The 23,889-nt window shown below is 34.8% G+C and overlaps 1 protein-coding gene across 1 annotated transcript; it reads right to left on the minus strand.

The window, feature by feature from the left end:
• Positions 1-7,421: 7,421 nt before the first annotated feature.
• LOC107171494 (cubilin-like) lies at positions 7,422-23,641 on the minus strand. The gene is made up of 15 exons (XM_089228349.1): positions 23,090-23,641; positions 21,713-21,786; positions 21,497-21,619; positions 21,223-21,397; positions 20,577-20,788; positions 19,964-20,171; positions 19,643-19,851; positions 19,309-19,543; positions 19,045-19,241; positions 18,755-18,983; positions 18,358-18,578; positions 18,043-18,225; positions 17,783-17,909; positions 16,963-17,147; positions 7,422-13,242 (listed from the first exon to the last, which is right to left on the minus strand). Exons 3-15 carry the CDS (start codon positions 21,609-21,611, stop codon positions 12,914-12,916), a joined length of 2,625 nt encoding a protein of 874 aa, XP_089084475.1. The 5' UTR covers positions 21,612-21,619; positions 21,713-21,786; positions 23,090-23,641; the 3' UTR covers positions 7,422-12,913.
• Positions 23,642-23,889: the final 248 nt, after the last annotated feature.

The following is a 23,889-nucleotide window of genomic DNA, read 5'->3' on the forward strand; positions in this document are numbered from 1 at the left end:
CGTGGTTGAAACTTGAAAGAGTATAGTTATAGTATAATAATATTATATTGAACAAATTGCGCCAATATTATAATAAATAATGTTAAATTGTTAAATAACTGCATGCACTACTATGAAGATACCTAGTCAAATGTTCATTGTTAAATTTAATCTCACTAGGAAGATACCCAGATTGAATGTTTTAAATTTTTAGTGTGGTTGGTATGTATTGATCATTCTGAGCTACGAGCATTATAATTGATGTTTATACGAAAAAAATCGTTTCCAATTTGATAGACTCATTTTTGTAACGGGCAGTTTTGCGGCGGAAAACACGACTATATCTACTTTTACGTTTTACATTTCCAACGTAATTATGAAAACCGACTTATTAATTATAACTACAAAATATATAAATATTAACAACAACAATCTGGTCGAACAAAAATTACGTGTTGACAACTAGGATCGACCGTCGGATCGCCATAATACACTACTCTGTCGAGCTCAAAAAATCTACAATCCATGATCTATTGAACTTCACACTTATTTCCGCCTCAATTTAAAATATTAACTATTAGATATAGACTATTAATCGAAATTCAAATTTCGTACAAACAAATGATATTGTAAGTAATAACTAATAATAAGTATAGCATTTTACATACGTTATATTATAGTTTAGGTCAGGCATAATATTTTTTACTTATTATTTTCTCACTTTGATTGAAACACGAAATAAAAACAATATAAATATTTCATAAAAATATATACTGAAAATAGTATGTGTAAATAAAAAAGCGATTATTTCGATATTATCTATATAGGTAACAATAACATCAACAGAATATTGCAAATTGTGGAATAGAAACTATATTTAAACGATCTCCGACAGCAGATCACACTTTGTGAAATCTTAGCTACACATCACACATCTGCGATCGTTATTGTTTGAAACAGAAGGTTTGCAACTATAATTTGGTTACGACCACCAACTATATTATATACAACGATGTTCGGTGATTCTTGTCGACATAATTTGATGTGACGGTTATATTGTAAAGGTATCCCCAAAATCACAAATATATTTCACATACTTGTATATATATATATATATATATGCAGTATAGCATTATTCGATATATCAAATACAAACCAGGAAGACTCTGTTTCTCTCTCTCAGCTCACACACACACATAATACGTATTTCCAGTGAAAATCCCGAGGCAGCGCGATATATGATTTTCCACGGTCTTTCTGGGCGGTACTCGACGTATCCGATTAACGGGCCCATTGGTCCCCCACCCCCTAACTCCGGGCACTGACGGGTCGTGTGCGCAACGTCCGGGGCAGGTGTAACCCGCTCTTTTTTTTCCAACGGTTTAATTACGTCGCAACGCGTATTAATAATATTCGTCAGTCCGGTGAAATCGTAAATGGGGAAAACAGCGTATTATATTATATACATGTACACATCTAAATGAAAATAATATAAAAAGTACATAGTACGCACACACTGCACGGGGTGCTGTCATGTTATTATTATTATGGCGGCGGTGGCGGCGGTTCTACTCATCAGTGTCTATGGTTCATTGTACACAGCTGTGATGTTTCCATGTGCAAGTACACACACTTGTACACATTATACAAGTGTGTGTGTGTATAGGTACGCGACGTACCGCTAACCAACTGTTGGTCGCGTGCCCCGAAAACAACGCGTTCGCCACCGCCGCTGACTTGCCGCCGCCCCGATTGTATATAATATTGCAGCCGCCTGCCTATATAATTTTCTTGTATATAATATACGCGCGCGGGTCTTTGTTGCGCGCACGCGGACCGCGACGATTGCACCCCCCCGACCATGCACATCACACCCAACTCGCCAGAACTCGAAAAGAGCGCAGTGCTGTTTTTGCACGGGCTCGCGCGTTTATATTTTCCCTGATGGACGACGACAGTAATGGCATATAATATAGTGATATTATTGTTGCGCTATATACATACGTGTCCGTCTGCCGCAACCCTAAAACATACGAAAAAAATGTTATAATATATAATAATGCTATTTATGGTCGTCGTAGACGCTAATAGTGGAAGGGCTGCGCAAGTCTATAAGCACAACACGTACCTAACTGTTGTGTAGCCATCACCTCCTCCGAAAAAACTTGAGATTTTCCACATTCACAACATAGTCTCATAAGGGTCGGACCTGCAGAGCTTTAGCCCCCTCACACGAATCTCAAACTATGGTCCTATAATGATATACAGGTAGGTAGGTTAGTCAATTTTCACAGAATATACAACACCTATATTATATACAATGACGACGATGTGAAAATTATTGTCAGCACGTGAGGTGGTGATATTTTTTATATAGGACGTGAATTTTCAAGTTTGGATTTTTTAAGCCCTGGACTTTTGGAATATTCTTCTTCTGTATCTGCAGTTGTAGCTCAGCGAGTTGTCAGTTGACCGCTATCCACCAAACCCGTAAATATAACGCAAGACACTATAATAGAGTACCACGAACTTATGCGATATTCGACGAAAATCAGAATTATATGTTTTCAAATTCGTGACCCGGATGTAACAAGGTCTAAACGTTTACGTATTCATTACAGTTATTGTATTACGGTAGCCAAACCATGCTGTGCAACAGATAATAATATATACTATTGTGGATATCGAGCACCGCATGGTATTGCAAAACTGGATATGCTGGACAATAGTTATTTTTTGTCAAACCACAGAACCTGCACTATATTATATAGGAATGAAATGCGTATTTATTTAGTTTTTTACTATATTGCAGACATCACGTCATTGTACTTCGAGATACTCAAAAGATGAATGTATAGATCTGCTGCAGTAGGTAACGTTTCGTGCAACCGAAATAGTAAATAATTGTACATTTCATTCAGAAATAACGCATGTTTGTCACATGTTCATTATAATGTAATACATGTTATATTATTCTGGCTGTAAAATTGGGTTAAATATATTTAAAAAAACTATACTTAATTAGTAATTACATTTTATATTTCATAAATTTGTTTGATTTTGGTTTTTTTTTTTTTAAATATACGCACCACTGCAAATAGCTTCATTTTATTATTATATATTTTTATTTCAAAAATGTAGGTATTATATTATATACATATATTTTTTTTATTAAATGTTCCCCCTAGGCATATGAAACATATATTTGACGATTTGATTGTAGTTAAGATGTCAAACAACAAAAACAACCAACGTTTTATTTTCCAATAAAATTGGTCAAGCAGGGGTAATATAATACATATATGTACATAATAATTTACATATACTGCCTTTAAGTACCTATAATATTTTAATGGGCATAATAATTTATCAAACCAGTTAGTAGTTAAAAAATTTAATATACACTGCTACCTATATATTATTATATTACATGTATAATGTACATATAATATATACAATATACGTACCAGTTCATACAATATAATAAACAATTTTATGTACAAAACCATAGTCAACCATCAAAATATCTTAAAATATCATCGTTATGACAAACAACAAGATGTATATACACGTTATATAGCCGCCTCCCATACCTTTTCAAACGAGACAGTTGAAAAAAATTTAACGACCAAATTATTGGTACCTACCTCGTACGCGTCTTATTCATCAACCAGCTACATTATATGAATAATATCAATAATACAATGTTAATTAATTTCAATAATGTTGCACTGGGATTATTTTTTTAGAACATTCTTAGAAAAACGAATTTTACTAATTGTAGTTCAAATAATAAATATCAAAAACCAAATATCAGTATAGGACTGATGGGCGTATAAAAAAAATTGTTTTTTCTATAGAAAAATGATAATTGATTTTTCTATAATTTGTTAGGTTTGTGCTACGCATCAAAGAAAAAATGCATTTATTTCATAAATTTTATATTATGAAGGCATCCACATCATGAACGAATCCTTTTCAATGCAAAGAGCGTTTAATTATTATTTTGTTGAAGTGATTTTAACTTACTTCACGAATACCTATATATAAATATTATATAATGGCTATATATTACACCGCGGTAGACAATATAATATTTTTACGCGAAATACGTATACATCTCGATTCCGATTAACGTTTACTGCGAAGCGGGTGGCAATTCGTATCCCGTTCTCAATCCTTTCGACCCTCCCGCGAGGTCTTAATGACCAAAAAACTCGACGTAATATTTCAATCGCATATACGGCAAAGGTATATATATATATTTAGATAATAGCTACCAACGGTCGGGCGGTCTCTATAATATGCAATTTGTCAAGGGGTTTAAGAAATATTGAAACTGGACGGAAAAAAAATACAGCAATAAATAATAACATCTCACTCATCTTAAATATAATTGTTTTTCCAACCCCTTGCAAAAACGATTCATAATCGATTTTCGACCGTGCACAACAATTAATATATTTTTATTTCCCCGACCAGCGAGACACCGGTATGAGCTGAAATTCAAGTTCTACGCAATCGAAATACCGATTATTTAAATAATAAAATAATGATGATATAAGTCGGGAAAAAAAATCGTGAAGCCGGGGGCGCCAAAATATGACTATTATTGTTATTATTATTATATTTCCCGCGACACCCGACACACAATATGATATTTATTTTAACGATTCAGACACCCTAGACGTATAGCCATTGTGTTATTGTTATTTTCCGTGTTTTTCTGGAGGACCTACCTCGATTCGTGCGACTGCCACGGCTACCTGTTGCAGCCCGTTTCCCATTGTTGTAGTCCGATAATGCGACGACGTCGTTTTTTTCAGGTCTGATCTGTGGGAACACGTTGACCCTTGTACAAGGGAAACGCTTAAACGTAGACGGGTATATCCGTGTAGACGGCTTTTGTGTTATTTGCTCCATCTCGATTCTCTGCTCAGAGTTTCGACCTTTATATAATAGCATCAGTGTACGTATATTGTGATGTACGTAAATACTCTGAGCATACTTTTAATTTTCAGATTATGGTGTCTCGTTAATATAAATTGCAGTCGTGTAAATTTAAAATTGATTTTTAATTATAATTGCTTTAACTTAAAATACGAGAGCTTACGTAAGATACGTAATACGCACAATTTTTGTTCTACAGACAATTTGAAGTTCAAATTTGGACGAAAACAGACACATGTAAACGTATAGATAATAACAATAATTAGTTATTTTTTTTGCGATTAAAAATCACATTCTCGGAGACTTGAAACTTTTACATAATGTTTAAAAACACGTGCAATGAGATTTTCAAATGCAATGCTTCGGGCAAAAACCAACTCAAAGTACCATCATGTTTGCTGTAATAATTAAAAAAATTACTTTAATAGTTATATACAAATCTGCCTACATCAATACTAATCTGACAGACCATCTTCACTCAGAATCGTTTTACATATTCTGTACAATTCATGATTAAATTCAAGTGTAACACATATCGTTATACATTAGTACTGACTTAGGTAGGTACTCAATGACGACGTGCATTTATCAGTCATCATAATATGCGCATACTGTACAACAGAGCAATTAACTACTTTCACCCTTTTTTTTGTAATTACTGCTGTTCTCGTGCATTAATGTTACGCCACGGGCCATGGATGGATTTTGTTTATCATTGCCTGGTCTAGGACAGCAATAATTATAAATCGGCTCGATAAAATCGGCATAAACGTGTGATACCTATATATAACTGCGAGTTAATATGATAATATCATATTCTTTCCCCGATTGATGGTGTTTATTTCAGTTCGCGTTCTCGGATCGGTCGATTTGGCGTCGGTCACGTGCTGACTAATTTATTAATCGGCACTGCAGGCGCATCGGCATTTGTTTAAATCGCCAACGAGAACATTATTAATTTTTTTCACTCGCGTCTTTTGTACGTGCCATTCGATAATCAACACTATCGCCGCGTTTGTCGGCGAGCTCGGACCACCCGACCTCGCCGTTGAAACGCTGACCAACACCTCGGTTACCGCGCGGTCACATCATTAGCGGTTTCGCACAAAAGAAATCGGAAGCGCCGGGTCCCCGTGGGTGATGCTGCACAGCACAAAAAGACCGCCGCCGAAAATCAATCTTCCACCGTCGCCCGACGATGACTTCGCGGTGCAAATCATCCCTCGATCAAATATTGAAACAACCACTGCTATACTACATTTCATATATACCTTTAAGTAGATAAACCTACACATGGTTATCGATGTCGAATTTAATTTTTAAAACACAGTGGTCATTATATTATATATAGGCAGTACAATATATTATCCGTATCCAGGTACCTACTGTTACATATTACCTACATTTATTTATTTATATTATACTTACACTATGCGGATTAGTCGTCCTTGATCAGACACAATCTATATATATATATATTCAGGATGATTCTTTTATCAAACAAAACTCATTATTTCAAAAACTATTGACTTTTTTCGAATTTTTTTTCTTCAAAATTTTAGATCTATCTTGTTCTAGAACTATACATTTTTTTAATATAATCAGGTAAACCATTATCAACTTTTGGTTTTCAAATGACAACCTATACTTAAAATTTCATAAACTAAAAGGCTGTTTTTTCAATGAACTTTCACGTTTAAATTTTCATTTTTTGTTAATCCGTTTACAAGATATAGCCACCCAAAGTTGGGTGGTTTTGGGTGGTGTTTGTGTGTTATAGGTGTATGTTAGGTGGTATCAACACACAAACATCATATGAGTGTTGTTTGATAAAAGAATCACCCTGTATATACCGGGTGATTCTTTTATCATTGAACACTCATTATTTCAAAAATTACTAATGTTTTTGAAAATATTTTTTATCCTTATCATTTTTTAAGTTTTTTACTTTTTTGAATAACAACATAGAGCTTTAATTTCATATTCCAAAGCAGAATATTTTTCTAAGTATTTTGATTCATAAAAATCGAATTTAGGACGAGTAGTTTATGAGTTATAAGTATTTAAAGTTTAGATTGGCAGAGTGGAGTGGTACGGGGTTACCCCGCAAAATGTTTGTCCACTACTCCGCTTGTCTATACTTTAAATACTTATAACTCATAAACTACTCGTCCTAAATTCGATTTTTATGAATCAAAATACTTAGAAAAATATTCTGCTTTGGAATATGAAATTAAAACTCTATGTAGTCATTCAAAAAAGTAAAAAACTTAAAAAATGATAAGGATAAAAAATATTTTAAAATACAATTTTTTAATAAAAACCTTGGTTTTTGAACAACTTGAAACTATAATGTAAAAAAATATTTTCAAATACATTAGTAATTTTTGAAATAATGAGTGTTCAATCATAAAACAATCACCCGGTATGTAGTATATCATATACAATACAATATGTACATGTTATGAATACGTCTATATGCCAGTATAGTATAAAATCATATTATTATCTTATATTTAATTATTTTTTTGATGGAATGGTCAATATGAATTACAACAAATAAATTAAAAGGTACATTACGTGCATTGTGTGTCACTGGGTGTAAACCAATTGCGCTTAAAATGGCCTTTTGATATACCAATTGCGCTCAATAATAAAAAAAAAAATAATACAAATGTTCAACAATCGTCAATATTAATAATTTTTGTACATTATAAATCTTTAAAATAATAATAATATAATATTAAAATTTAATTAATGGCTATTATAATATTATTCTACATTACACCTAGTATACGAGATACCTAGATACTTTTATAAAATTGTGTAATGTGTATTAATAAATAGATTTTTTCAGTCGATAAAAAAAAAATAATATAATTACATAATAAAAGTCAATAATACTTAATTAATATACATTCAAATTTAATAAATGACTATTATAATATTATTTCACATACACCTGGTATATAATTTTATAAAAATGTATATAAGCAGCGCAATTGGTTTACTAATCTAAAATATAAGCAGCGCAATAGCAACTGGTCCATGCTCGTATACCTAGGTCTAGCCCACAAAATAGGTACGCAGACTTTATAATAATAGTCCGTGGGTACATTAAACTTCAAATCATGTACTTTCAAGTTGGAATGTTTACATGTTATGTATAATAATTATATGTATAAAAAAAAAACAATGATATTTTGTTCAATTCATCTAACTTAACTACTTTTAGAAATTTATATTTTTAGCCAAATGAACATTTAAAACAGCATCCATGATATACACTGTACAGCATACTATAAGCATACTCCTGGTAAAATATTATTTTATTGCAACATAAAATACGTTTTGGGTACAAAGATTATTCTATAATCATTGTTATTTATGCGCCTTATATATTATAAATTTATAAACATATACTTACAATTTATACACATTTATCTAGATTTATATAGTGATTTGTCTGTTATTATAGGTTATTGATTATCCACTGGCTAATTCTTTGAAATTCAATTCAAATGTACAGAATATGATTTCATGTATTTATTGTTATGACAAAATGGGAGATAAAATAAACACATTTTTATAATTCCTATTAAGTATATTTTCATAATTATGATAATACATAATAATATTAATATTAATTAATTAACCAACATAATAATAATATTATGTACCTAACATTGACTGTAAAAAACAAAACTAAAAATACGCTTTGGCCATACATAAACGTAAAAATAATTGAATTAGTTAATTTAAATGTTTGTATGATTTTCACCAATCTAAAAAGGAAAATTTGTCAACAATGATTTTCAGTTAGGACATTTTGTTTTACTTACTGTATTATTAATACAATACAAATGTTGATTTTTGTCCTTATAATATAATATTTGTTTACATATACATACGTACGCCTATAAGTTACACAAATCATATTATATATTAATTTATATAAGGTATTTTTTAATAGTTAAATTATGTTTGATTTCTTTTATTAATTTTAAAGATTTATGATATTATTTTATATATTATTATATTGTAATATATTGTAATATATATTATATAGACTAATAATGTTTAATACCAATTTCACTTAAACATATTATGTGGAAATTTGTTTTCACTAAGCTACGACCATACGATTAAAAATTGGACGGACGGCGAAAAAAAGTTGCGCGTTAAACTGATACAATTCGGGATATATACAGGCATAATAATAGGATTGCACCTGTACACCCTTGCATTCTGTACTTCACGCACAGACGCAGTTTTATTGTTTATAATAATAATTATTATAATATGGTTGATTTGTTGCAGCCCGTCCAATTCACAACAACAAAAACAAACAATAAATTAAACAAAAACATTGAGCAGTGTTTTGTTGGTAAATAAAAAAAATTTACCGTGTGCTAAATATTAGCTTACTGGACTGAAACACGTTCGTTTTTTCAGATAAACGAAATGTATATATATATATGAAACGAATAATATTTTGGTCTGAATAAGTTGTAAGCATCGAGTGGCGAGAAGAGAAAGCTAAACAAAATCAATGAATTTTGGTCCTGTATAATAATTATAGTATTATGTTTTCAACGATTATTATTTTTTTAATCGATCGAAAATATTTGTTTTTATTTTGTTGTATTAAATATTAATTGGATTTTTTTGTCTTGATTGGTTTAACGGCCTAATTACATTATTTTGTTAACGGAAACATATATTACTACAAAAAAGTATATTAGTACAATATTATAATATATTAATTAAATTAATAATAATGATAATATATTATATACTTGTAATAACGACTAGACACTATTGTTGTTCATACGTCACAATCGACTAGATAAAATATATATAGACTAAATTAATATTATTACTTCTTCATAAGTAATAATATGCACCAAAATAATGTTACACAGCACGTTTTAGAGCTTAAACAATGTTATTACACTAGACCTCTATGGGACTACGCGTAGTATTATTTTATTATGTAAACATTAACGAGGTATACTTAAATATCGTGTAACAATAGAAAAAAAAATAATTGCCATTAAAAAAACACAATTTTTATACTAACAATATTACAAGCAAAACATTCAACGTATGAGTATAATTAATATATACGATAGTTAAAAACTTAACGAAAATCCATAACAAAAGTTCGATACACTTACGCTAACGTAATATAATTATATTTATTATGTTATATACAAATCGTCGGTAGTAGATTGCCGATACAAATATTATATTATATTATGTATAAATGTATAATTATTATTATTTTAAATATAATTATTATAATGTTAAAATATCGTTACATTATTGTTGAAATTGGAAAAAATTCATTACAATAATTGTTTTCACTCCGGAATTTCGATAATAATATTTATACTAACCTATAACCTATAATACAACATTATACCTATTTCCTACAGGGCGTATTATATTATGTGTGTGTATGTAATGGCCGGAAGTGAAAGACTTTCGTCTAGTTGATGACTTTTGGGGCGAAAAACTGTTTATAGTGGATGGAGGTCATCGAGTTGAGCAGTTCAATTCAATATACGAGCGACCCACAGTTATTTGAATTGTCCACCCCTTGAGCTTGGTTGGGCAAACGAATAGTTAGAGATTTTACAAGTGCGTTTTATTTAGATTAATATACAACATAATTGTGCTGGGAACCAAAAAAAAAAAATTAATTCAATAAATAATTTGTAACGTTTGCTAAACAATGTTTTTGAAACGAAACGAATGTGTCGTGTAGTCGTGTTTTACGAATAGATTACTTACACACACAAGATAATAATCATGACACGCTGTTGATGAAATCTCAATCGAATCATAATGATGATATTGTACAAAAAATCTATACTATACACAATAATATAATATATGGCTACGAAACAAACGTCGTAATAATATATTATCATCGAGACCGTTCGGGTATTTGTAATATTTATTTATCAGGTATAAATAAGCACTGTTATCGTACATAATAATATAATAACAAGAGGTCCAAAGCGGTTTTAATAATATTATGACGTTTTATCTAAAAACAAAACCTAAAATTATAAATAGATAACAAAATATGTATTTGTCTAAACTCCAGCCTTTTGAAATTTCGAAAAATCGTTAATACAATATTATTGTTAAACACATAATATTATTGCAATAATACATATTTCATAATATTGTATTATATTTAAACCAAACTGTGAGGTAAAAAAAAAAAAAAAAAATCGCCACGACTAGTCTTTCAGCAACGAACATTTTGAAAAACACAATCGTTCCCGTTTTTGCCTCCCCGGAAAAAAGTGGCAGCGAACGCAAAACTCGGGAATTCTATTATAATATTAGTATTATTATTTTTTGGCTAAATATGATTGAGCAATTGATTCCATTTTTGACCCTCACTCCCAAATGTATAGTAAAACACACACTGAAAACTAGCCGTGCGCGTGTCGACGACGTTATTGCTTATATAATTATTATTATGTTGTTATTGATTAGTAGGCATATAATATTATAATACAATATGCATGTATGTATATAATTTTGTTTTGTTATTGATAAATATTGTAAATTTTAGGAAGAAAACACCGACACGCGACGTCAAAGGCCGGATGGGATGTGAGCGATTTTGTATGATATTTCACGATGCGCTCGAAGCTGCTCTCCTCATCGACGATCGCCGCCGTGTGCACTAGATGGAGCTATAGAATAGGTTCAAGACGCTCCCCGAGACGACACGCCGCCGATCGATATTTAGCAGAACACCCACTCTCGTTTATTGTACTATAAACAGGACGGTGCGGGGGTAGTGCCACATATATATCAAATGTTTTTATAACGCAAGAAAAGAGAGGCAATAAGACTTTGCAAGTTTCACACACACACGCGCGCGCGCGCGACACGCATACACTCAATTCGTGTCGCTGATTCTGTCTGATAAACTTATTATCTATGTCAGTGTCAGCTTTAGATCATTTAATGTCGTTACCGACCGATCGAGTTGATGTTATTACGATAATAATAATACGTGCATATTGTAAGGAAAATAATAATAATTCTACGGTCGACGTAATGTGACGTGATGATGCAGAAAGATTTTGAACGGCAACGCGTACAAAATATATGTTGAAATATATCGTATAAAATGCTCACGATGATTTTACCCGCGCGTGTGTGGTGGGGTGGGCGTGATGGGGTATGACGGGTGGGAAATCATTACTTCGGTGTAGGAAGAGCTGCAGAGAGTGAAGTGTTGTTATTACCGTAACGGTCGTCTCCTATTGCGAGGTGCGAAAGTCTCCAGACCTCATCTGTGATCGTTGCAGGTGGTTTGTGTTTTAGTCAAAACGAAATTATAAAAACTAAAAACGATACGAAATCCTCTGCCTCCTCCTGGGAAATCAATCTCTCGATGCACGGCGAGCGCGCCGTATAATAATACATCATTATAATAATTATCTGTACCTAGTAGGTAGGTATATACGTAATAATGATGACGAACACGAATAACGAAATGAGAAAAAATTCGTACAACAAAATTACAATATTATAATATCATATGATACGATAATTATTGTATCATTATTACTATCATCTAATCGCCGTTCGACGTTTGTAGGATCGACACGACTAATTTTCGCGCACCGCACGCAAACTATAATATTATATAGTACATGGGGGGGGGGAGGAGGGGTACCTATAATACTGCAGCGGTGACTGTTGAGCGATGAGGGGCGGTCACAGTGGCCATCGACCACCACGACTGCTGCAAAAGTCGACGGGGAGCGTGGCCGGGGCGAAACGGGTTCTACTGCTACTGCTGCTGCGGCTGCTGTTGCTGCTGCTGCTGAGGAGAAGGAGGAGCAGGACTCTGGCAGTGTGCGCGGTGCTCATCGCGGTCTTGGCAGCGGCGGTGGTGGTGCGGGTGGCGGTGACGGCGTCGGCGGCGGTGATGCAGTGGACGTCACACGCTGTCCACGCTGGCGAATCGCTCGCCCAGTTCGTCGCACACGTGTTGGCCGGACGACGGCGTGGGGCTGAGCGACCGGAGCGACGGCGGCTGGGGCTCGTGATGGTGTTGATGGTGGTGTTGGTGGTGCCGCCGGTGCCGGTTGTATCCGCCGCCCACGACGCCCGCACCGCCACCGACGCCCCGCCGGAACCGATCGCGGCGCCCGGAGCCCGACCGCCGACGGCAGCACAGGCACCCGGCCAGCATCAGCGCCAGCACTGTGCACATGGTCAGCACCGCCGACAGCACCACGTTGTCCATGGCTTCCGGTTCCATCGCACCTGCCGAACAGCACGCGCACCATGTAGTATATAGTGATGGTATAGAGTTAAGCGGTCTGATAAGGACTTTGGTAGAGGTAGCTATGGACGTCATAGGCGTGACGGCCATTGGGATGATAAGATTACACCGGAAAAGGTGGCCAAGAGGGCTAGGTGCACCCCTTGAACGTAAAAAGTAGGATGTTTACAGGTTTACCGGATATGTGGCATTATAGGATCTTAGTTTTTATTCGTAGCGTTATTTTTATTTCGCTTAGTCAACGCGCAATACTCAACAAAAGTTATTCCTCCGAAAAATAATCTATAATAGTTTACGTCAGCGGCAGTAAGTTGTGATCCATCGTATTTGTGGAATCTATTGACCTAACCTAACCTAACCGAGATTAATATAATATTATCAGTTAGGTATACAAATTGATTTTAGTCAGTTTTTTAACTTTTAGATGGTCCACGTATAGACGTATATATTATGGTTATATTTTAATAGTTTAGTGTTACAATTTTCATTTAAAATACCATTTATTTTTGTAATTATTTTTTTTTGTCTGATGAGGGAGGAGGTGTATTTTAAAAAAAAGTTTGCATCTCTAAAACAATAGGTATGTTGTGAGTGCAGCATGCTATTCATAAACACGCGGTGAAAAGTCTCAATTTAATTATCTCGTCGCTTCGTTAAAATTAAACGACATAAAGTACCCACACGGAAACAATACTACTGCCTATACCTATATGTACTCTATAGTACTTACATTTTATATAAACTATAATATTATTTGAGCATGAAAAGAAGATACACTGTGAATACTTAATAGCAATTGATTTTGTGGGAGATGCATTTTTAAAGAAAACTGTGGATAGGATTTAAATATTTTAATGAAATGAAAGAGCTGGTTATACATCTTTTTTTTTTTTTTTTTTATTAAAGAAACTTTGTAAACAGATATACGACATCTAATACCATTTTTCCACACCCTTATTACCACTAGCCACTTTGACCGCACTGGAATTTTATCGATTTTATACCACTGCCTTGTGGAGAATCTCACAGCATCTACCAAGCCGCTTAGTAAAGTCTTGTTTTTAAGATTTTTCATCTCTCAAATAAAAGCAAATCACATTTCATTTTATTTCCGTTGGTCGATTCCTCTCCAAACTTGGGTTTAAAAGTAATAATAATACTAATCAGTATGAACGAAATCGTAAAATAATCAAGCTGGTTTAATGGTGTTATGCAAATCTGTGCACGAAAAAAGTTTTTCCACAGTCAGTACTCGGCGATTCTTATGTATTATGGATACCCTTCGAACGCCTTCGAATATCGATTAAACCCTCACCCGTAACGTAAAGTGTGTTAGGTTATTTTCGAAATAAAATATTCCCCTTCGATGGATATAGTTTTGGCCGTTTTATTTCCATCACGTATGCTGTCATATATATATAGATACGCTGTGGCGGCATCAATTTTGTTTTACGATCACCCGCCGAACAACACACACGGCCGATTTCACCGACACTTACGTGGAATATTATGAGGCAAGTGTGTGTACAGGGTGATTCGCCAAGTAAACTCGTCTCCCTTTCTTCTTCAACGATGTAGTCATTCACAATTTTATGAAATTTTTTTGTATTTAAAGACCATAAAATTGTCGAATTAATGAGGTTTCGTGTATATTACAATAGGAGTCGATCGCCCTGTGGGGATGCAAACTTCAATTTTTGAAATAAAGAATCCCTCTTTCTACTGTAAACCATTACACTTATAGTAGATAATATTTTCTGAAAATGTTGACGAATCAAAACCAATGTTCGAACCAGCAATTTTCGAGTGCCTAATTCAATTTTATGTACCAAAAATAATAGCAGGCATATTGTGATAGTAAACTTGGAAAATATTGTGACTGGTAGATTGAAAAAGTTTATTAATTTATATTAATTTTGTCAATATTTAAAATTTTAAAAACAAGACTAATAACTAATAATCTAAGTATAGTGAATACTAGATCCGATGTTATGTCTATTTTCTGTTTTTATAGTGGGTACTATTTTTAAGGATTTCCTATTATCCATAATATAATTGAATAACTGAAAAAATACTGGTTACATTTTGATTAGGAGTTCATAAACAATTAAAAAAAATATATCCATTGAATAATTAACATTATCATTTATCAAAGGTGAGTTATCATTTGTGAAACAGAACTTTTAATTGCCATAGGATATTCCTAGGGTACCTACCTAGCGCAAAAAATCTCAAACATTTAAATATGTAGTTTTTAAATAAATTTCAAAACTCAGAATTTGCGTAAATTCATATGTAAATGCAAAAAAAAGGGAACTACCATGATTGGTGAATCACACTGTATGCACACACACATTGGCAATTTGTATTCGGTCCATTACCTACCACAGTTATTATACGACGAGACTTTGACGTGAGCATATTTATATATATATATATTATACACGAGATATTATAGTCGTGAAGGGAGGGCGGAGGATCTGTCGTAAAACCACACTTAAATGATTTATGATTTTTAGATAGTTCCGACACCACTACCATATAATACCAGCACTAGTGTCTAGTTTACAGCCAATATATAATATATATATGTATGTATTACACTGTATATGCTTGCAGTGTTATATTATTATATTATTATATACAGTAAGTATTTACACATCACGCTCGCACGAAAATTTGTAACGTTTTTGGTGAACGCGAAACGAACAAATAAATGAGTTATCGAGTGAACGCAAAATAAATAATCGTACGTCTTCGAGGCAAATATCTATTTTCTCGAAAACATGAATTTGAACTTTCCTCTTTATATAATTGCATACGTGTATATATTGTATATATTATATACAATAATATAAACTACGTGCCAGACAACCTCCGACCACACGTCGTATCAAGTTCCGTCTGCTGTTTAAGATTATAATATTTACTTTTTGAAATATCATAATGCTTAATTATAAATTAATATAAAAATACGCAGTCATTCGGAACACGTTTTTATGAGTTTTTTACTGTTTGTATTTGAAAACTAACCATCACTGATTCTATTTAGTTTATTCATTTATTTCATATTAATATTGCATACATATTACATTAATGATTAAGACGTTATTGTTGTGTAATTATTTATATTTTATATGAAAAGAAAATATTTAACTATAGCTAAAACTATAAGTATATTGTCAACACATAAGTTTTATATTTTAATTACTTTTAACATTATTTATACGAATAACACACATAATATTATTTCTAATGAATTCAAATAGATACCGTTAAAATTGAAAATAAAAATCTAAATTTAAGATTTATGTCATATAACTGATATAGCATAATATAATAATATAATAAACTAATGTAATACTACGATAAATATGTAGAGCGTGATTCATTTTAACAGCTCAACAAGGAGAACATTATCAAAAACAGATCGGCCACTGAAAGTATATCCCCCGAAACGTAGGCGGAAAATATCGTTAAATGTACATTAGGTTGCCTAACGATCTCGACGATTTTCCCCGTAAATGGAAAAATCTAAACGACCATCAACAACAATATAATAATGTTGTATTCATATGATTTTTGTTCGACTTGAGTAAATGCGACGCTATGATGCGGCCCTATTTTTTCCTATTTTCAAGTCCTCGTCGGGGGTCAATGACATTCACGTTGTTACAATGGCTCTAGTAAATAATACTCACAGTTGATCTCGTCTGACACGTCGTTGGACCCGCAATTCATCACGTTGTTGCACCTCAACTGATTGGATATGCAGTAACTTGAGTTTTCGCATTGAAACCCCGGACACGAGTCGGAATTGTCCAATACTTCGGTCCAAGTCGCAGCGAATCCGGTACCGTTGCCCGATTTATCGGCCACGACAAAGCTGTAACGAAAAGCATAATATATTATTATCACCAACACATTTTTATCGATCAGACGCGTCGCCGGATGTTATTTTTTAGGTGTATATATATATTGATGGATTGGTAAGTGGTGCGTGTAATTTTGTAGTTTAGGATTCTCTGAGCGAAGTTTTACGATGATGTATTTTTTTTAAATTTGTGTTGTGCCAGTGATCTTTTTTCGGGTAGAAACTCTTTCCGGATTCGATCAGCTCGTGCTCACCCAGTTTCCGGTGCGAAATTAATGGTTGTACTTTATTATATATATATATATGTATTATATATAGGTCCTTCTAAAAAGGTCATTTATTTGATTTCCTCACGTTTTCGTACCACGAATAAGAATAGAAAGTTCCGATTTACGTCACATCAGTGTTTCGTCAAATCGATTTTACTTTTTATGTTATAATTTGATGATTATAAAATGATATAGATATTTAAAACTCTCGGTAATTAGTTATAATAAAACTGATATAAAAATATAAATAAATAAATTACTTATTCTATAAAATTTTACATTTCTAACCAAGTTTCGCTCATAATCATTTTTTGTTTTGTTGTATAATACCGATTGTTAATTTAAAAAATAGTGACTGATTTCTTTTCGTTATTTTACCTTATCCTGAACTGATTAGATTCGGATAGAAATTGCCACGACTCAATGGGCTTTTCACCACACAACTCCAACGGCGGTTCTTCTATGGACGGCCAAAGTCTGACAACTGCCGTCGCACAGCCTCTGGCTGCAGAAATGAAGTATTAAAAGATACATATTAATAAATGTCGTTCATAGTGTAGCAATGCTGTACAGAATCTACGGTATAAAATTGTAAAAAAACGTATAATACGCGTTCCGGAAGAGTGTTTTGTACTTACTTGCCGGCTCTCCTTCCACCGAGAACGAGACAAAGTTGAGCAGTATTTTGTAATTGGGCCTGACGTTTATAAACCAATTGCACGTTCTGCTCGGCATTCCTTTCTCCGGTGCAGTATATTTGAGCGGGAAATTCGGACTCTGCACCTTTCCAGAATCTGCATTACTGATATTACTACCACAATCTTAAATTATACAGAAAACAAAAATTGATTATTATTTATTATCATTATATATAGGTATTCAAGTATGCTTTCCGATCGAAGAAGATATACATAAGAAGGTATGAAAATATGTTAGTGAACCACATGACTTACCACCGAATATCGGTTTGGCGTCGTCGAAAAAATATCTGGCCTTAAAGCCACTAGAGACACCTTCCGAGTTCGTGTGCAGTAGCACCTTTAGGCCGATTGCGCCTCGATTCGATTCCAACGGTCCAGGGGCTGTCATGCCACAATATCTACCGACAATTTTCTCCGTGCCATCTTTGTAAATGTTATATATTTCGAGCCAGTCCTCTTTGCAAACAAACACCCTATATAACAATATTATTCTAATAAAAAATAAAGAAACAAAATCCGCATTTAAATCTTGGCCTTGATAATTAATATTATAAAAATATGCCACGGTGGTATGGTAAAAATATTTTTTTCTCACGCACTACACATAAGTGCGACACACGCTGTAAAAAATAATACCAATGTTTCGTACCCAAATTGGACTAATGAAATGTTGTTTTCGTCAACTTTGATTTTGAACTGATCGAATATCACGGTGACCTGTTCGTTGGGCGTAGCCAAGAATAGATACGTACAATTCAGCCCGTTGGGATAGTTGGCCGGATGTCTAGGTGAGTTGAAATCTCCTCGTTTCTTGGACTCGCTACGGTAAGTAAAATGACACGTACCGTTCGGTGCAGCCGTTCCGGGTATAAGATATTCTAAAGAATATCAGAGAATAAATAAAACATTTTTTAAAAGCAATTTCTATTAAAGGCTCACCAGTTTCGAACGTATATTTGGCTTTAAATCCTCGACCGTGTAGTTCACCACTACTAAAAACCATTGCTAGTCTAGCCCCTTCACTCGTCACTACCTTTTCGTCAGCCTCGTCACCACACATTTCGTAGTCAAACTTGTCATACAGGTCCATGGCTTCTTGGCCTCTCAAATATAGTTTTAGGTAACCGTCCGTGCACCTTAAATTTAAATAATGACAATTTAAAAACATTTGATCCTTTTTAAAATGTAGTTTTAAACTCTCACTCTTGTTCGTTGAGATGTGCTTTGGGTATGTTGAATTTTTGGAATTCTAGCTTAACTCTTTCCAAATCCTGTGCACCTTCGAGACCGTAAACGAAATACCGGCACACAATTTTTGGGATGTACGGAAACGGATAGTTTGGGCTATATATGAAACCCGTTGAGGTCCGTTTACTTAAGACTTTTTGATCACATTCGGTGCCTCGGACGTGTTCTCCGTCGTTTATCCCGATAAAATCTAGATAAATAAACAAAAATTAAACCATCTAATGGTAATAATATATAAGTTTTAACTACACGAATATAACGGCATGTGACTTATGTGAGAGAGGCTTACCAAGTTTCACAAAACTTTCGCTGAACTCAAACATGCCTTTGAAACCACGGTTCTGTGTATTTGCGGCCCTATGAAGTGTGTCGAAAGTTACGTATAAATAATTTTTAGTAGAGTAGACCACTAAATTTCGTTGTTGACCGCAGTACTGGCCGATCAAAGGACTTGTAGCATTTGATCCGTCATAAATGCTTACGATGTCAAAAGGACAGCTGCGAACGAACAAAACCCGTGATATCGTAAATTCCGTAAATTTATGGTACGTTCATGTATATGGTACATATAAGTGTATATATATATTATATAGGACTAAAAAACGCTTACTGTGGACCTCCGTAAAATAAGTCAAAGTCTCGGAATTCTAATCGGACCCTTTGGTTGGCTTGTCCGTGAAATAAATATGTACATTTCATTCCTTTGGGATATATGCCCGGGTACGTCGGCGTGAGTATGGTGCCTATTTTTTTCACATTAGAATTCACGACGAATGAACACGGGCTGATCGGCGACGGCGTTCCCAGTTGAAATGCGGCTAAAAGACACACACACACACGTAGGTTAGGTATTGTATATTTATGACCATAATATTTTAGCAATCGAGGCGAAAGCTCGGACTGCTGCAAGCGTTCTAATCTATTACAGAACTGATGGAGTGAAAGAATATTTTAAGCAACCGCTTCGTGTAAAAGTGGGGGTTGGTATGTCTGAACCATAGATTCTAGTAATATAGTTATTACGATTAATTTATTAACTTTTATTAATTGGTTTTGGAGGTGGGGATGGTGTGAGGGTAAACCTTCCTCATTAAAACGAGAACAATATTGGTGGGCGAGTACTTAATTTTGAATAGTCGCTTCAAAGAAAAAAAAAGTTCACGCCAAAAGTGCATAATATACCTGTCCTTACCAATTACTAGGTATATTCGATAAATACTTACAGTCGTTGTTGAACGAATAGTAGCCCTCGAACAAAGATGACGTGGTCGAATTCTTGTCCGTGTAGAAGCTAAACGCTACTGTTCTGTACAACGACGTCCGGTCCCTCGGTGGGATTAGGCCGCAGTATCTACCTCCAAACGGTGAATTTATCAAATCTTCCGTATCGACTTGTTGAACCTCCGAGTATACGTCCACGTATTCGTGCACGCATCTGTAGACGATAATGCGCTTTTAATTGCGTAACATAATATATGATATCGTTTAATAGCGCACGTAGGTATGCCGACCCGAGGAAATTAGTTAGTATGACGTGTACTTTCTGTACAATAATATTAAACATTGTAAGGCTTCTACGCGCGTAACTGTACGGAATCGAAGGTATCGTCATAATGCAATGCGTCATCACAATATCACATGCGTATGTAGCAACAATTCGTAATACTATACAAAAATATAATATTAGAACCGCAAGAAGTTATGATTTTTATTTTTCGAACAGATATCATATAATCGCCGTTATTATCAAATTTGAAATTATTATTATGGGTAGGTTATGATGGGCCGAAACGGGCATAAATTATTTAGATTTTATTTTATTAAAAATCATCTCGTTGGCATGCTTAAATCGCAAAACGACCGACTTACTCTGGAGGTGTGCTTCGGAGCTTGAACGCGGTGAACGACACGAAGACCTTCTGATGCGAGGCGGCCACGAACGTAAACACGCACACTTTGGACTCGCCGTAGATGTTGGTGAACTCCGGAGCCCGGAAGGTGCCATTCTGCGGACCGTCGTTGCTCACAAACGTCTTGTCACATCCTATAAACACGAAAGGAACCGTCAAGACCGCCGTACAAATTGAATTATAATAAATATTATTGTAAAATAATTAATTATTAAGCCGCGAACGGCGCTTACCGGACGACGACAGCGTTCTCTGAGCACTAGCGCATACCGATAACAACAACAACAACAACAATGACGACAAGGGCACCATAAATCTGCTACCGGCATGCCAATAGTCTTCGGCCATGTTATGTCCTTGGAAAAAATACAAGCAAATTCCGTGACCGTGGTTTGCGAAATAATAATAAAAACATTAAAAACAGACTTGGCCGACACAAAATTACTTACCATAGCGGCAAGGCAGTATGGTTTCAATGGCAATGTCAAATCGTCATCCGGAAAGTTACATCTAACGAGCTAATCTGAACACATAACAAAACAAGTATACGATAATATGGTGTTAATACTGAATATATATATAACTATGGTACACAATCACAAACAGAGTGATGTTTTGATTGTAGAAACATCACCTCCCTCCCACCCGCTTGATCGTATTTATGCAAAAAATATGTTTGTTATCTGCTTCAGATTTCTGTAAAATATGTCGTCACATGGTTCTATTTCATATTTGATAAGTACTATATTATGACTTTGACGATTAATAATTACAATAGAATGTGTATGCCCCTCAAAAGTTATATGTATTTATAAAACTACCCCCCACCCCTATTACAATGATTACATTTATGGTTGACTATACTCACGAAAAACCCACTCTAGGACATATACCTACAAAAATCAACGATAATAACGATATATTTTAACAATATTACTCTCGATCAAGCCGAAGATAGCTTCATACATTGTAGAGATAGTGTGGCATTATAGGAATATTATTGTGATATCGATATAACATGTTAGATTAGTTAGAGATAGATTAATCGTATTTTTAAGGGAGGTTGCTCGATTTTTTTTATGGATTGGGTACGTTGTCAGCATATTATTATGCGGTACTTGGCTCTAATTTTTGTGAGTCAAAAATTAATGACAATTTACTGACCTATTTAAAATGATAAGTTTATCTTTTCAATATTTTTTCTAAGAGGGAAATTAATGCCCCCTCATGATTCCCCCCACTAAATGCCACCTACAGTTGTCACTTTGTCAGGGCCATACAGAATCTCGATTTTGTGATACCGAGAGTCACATCTTATAATATAATGTAATTATAAAGTTGGCTATATGATATCGTACAATAATAATAAAAAATTATTACCAAAATGTTACATTTAATAATATCATGGGATGAGACGAATTAAATAACAAATGCATAATATCATAATAATATGAGTAAGCGATCGGTTGAAATAAATATAAAATGTGTGTGTGTGTGTGTGTGTGCGTGCGATGCAGTGGCGCAACCAGGATTTTTGTAAAGGGGGGGGGGGTCCAAAAATATAATTATTTTAAATTAACATGCAAATTTAATTATTATTTTATTGTTTGTTTAATGTAAATATTGTAATTATAATATAAAATTGAATGATAGTTAAATGTAAAAAATAAAGGTAGGTATGTACAATGTTGTGCACTGCGATGTATTATGTTGACAAGTTTGGATGATTGGTAACAGGGTTTAGATCACTTCATCGCGTCACTATACGGTTCAAGTCGATAATTTATGATGATTTAGTGCGATGCAAATATACTTTTAATACTTACGCGTATCCCGGTGATCGATCGAACTCGCGCAGCACGCGCCCCGTTCGAAGTGCGTGTCGCGGTATACTTGCAGGTGAGCGTCTACGGTCCGGTTCTGTAAACTGCGGTATGCGGTATGCGGTATGCCGTGTGTGTGTGTGTGTGTGTGTATAATGTATTCCAATGCAGCAGCACGCACCCCGTCGTTAGGATCGGTATGGATACGACGGCGATTGTTGAGCAATTTATTGGTTAGCGAGCGGACATTGGCGAGGAGGTGAAGGGGGATGGGGGGCTCGAGACTAAAACGGAAAAACCCGAAAAACCCGAGAGTAAAAACAACGGGAAAAATAACTAGGTCAATCCCGGTGGCGATGCGTCTTGGTCGTCTTGTTCGTTTTGGTTGTACCGTCGATCGTTGCCGGCCGAAAAACCGCGTCGTACGTATATTACAGCGATGCGATATTATAATGATACGCCTACGCTACAATAGCGCAAAGCACTGTAGCGCGCGCGACGATTGTTGTTGTTGTTGGGTTGCGCGTCGTACGCGGGTCTGGCGCGAGGTAAGCAGAAGCGGCAGCGGCGGCGGCGGTTTTGGGTCGTGATACGCGGGCGAGTAGTGGTAACGATCGGGCGCGCGCGCGCAGGGACCGGCAGCTCCGAGCGGACGAGCGCTCTGGACGGATCTCGCGGCGGCGGCACATACGCGCACGGCTCGGGGAGGGGCCGCGCCGGCGACCGGGCGTGCGCGGCCCTGGCGGATCGAACTCGGCGGCGGCGGCGGCGGCCCACGCCCGAATCGGTCAACAATATTTCCG

Source organism: Diuraphis noxia, unplaced genomic scaffold (assembly GCF_037042655.1).
Source record: "Diuraphis noxia isolate RWA-SAM2 unplaced genomic scaffold, SU_Dnox_SAM2 contig0005, whole genome shotgun sequence".
Taxonomy (NCBI): Eukaryota; Metazoa; Arthropoda; class Insecta; order Hemiptera; family Aphididae; genus Diuraphis; species Diuraphis noxia.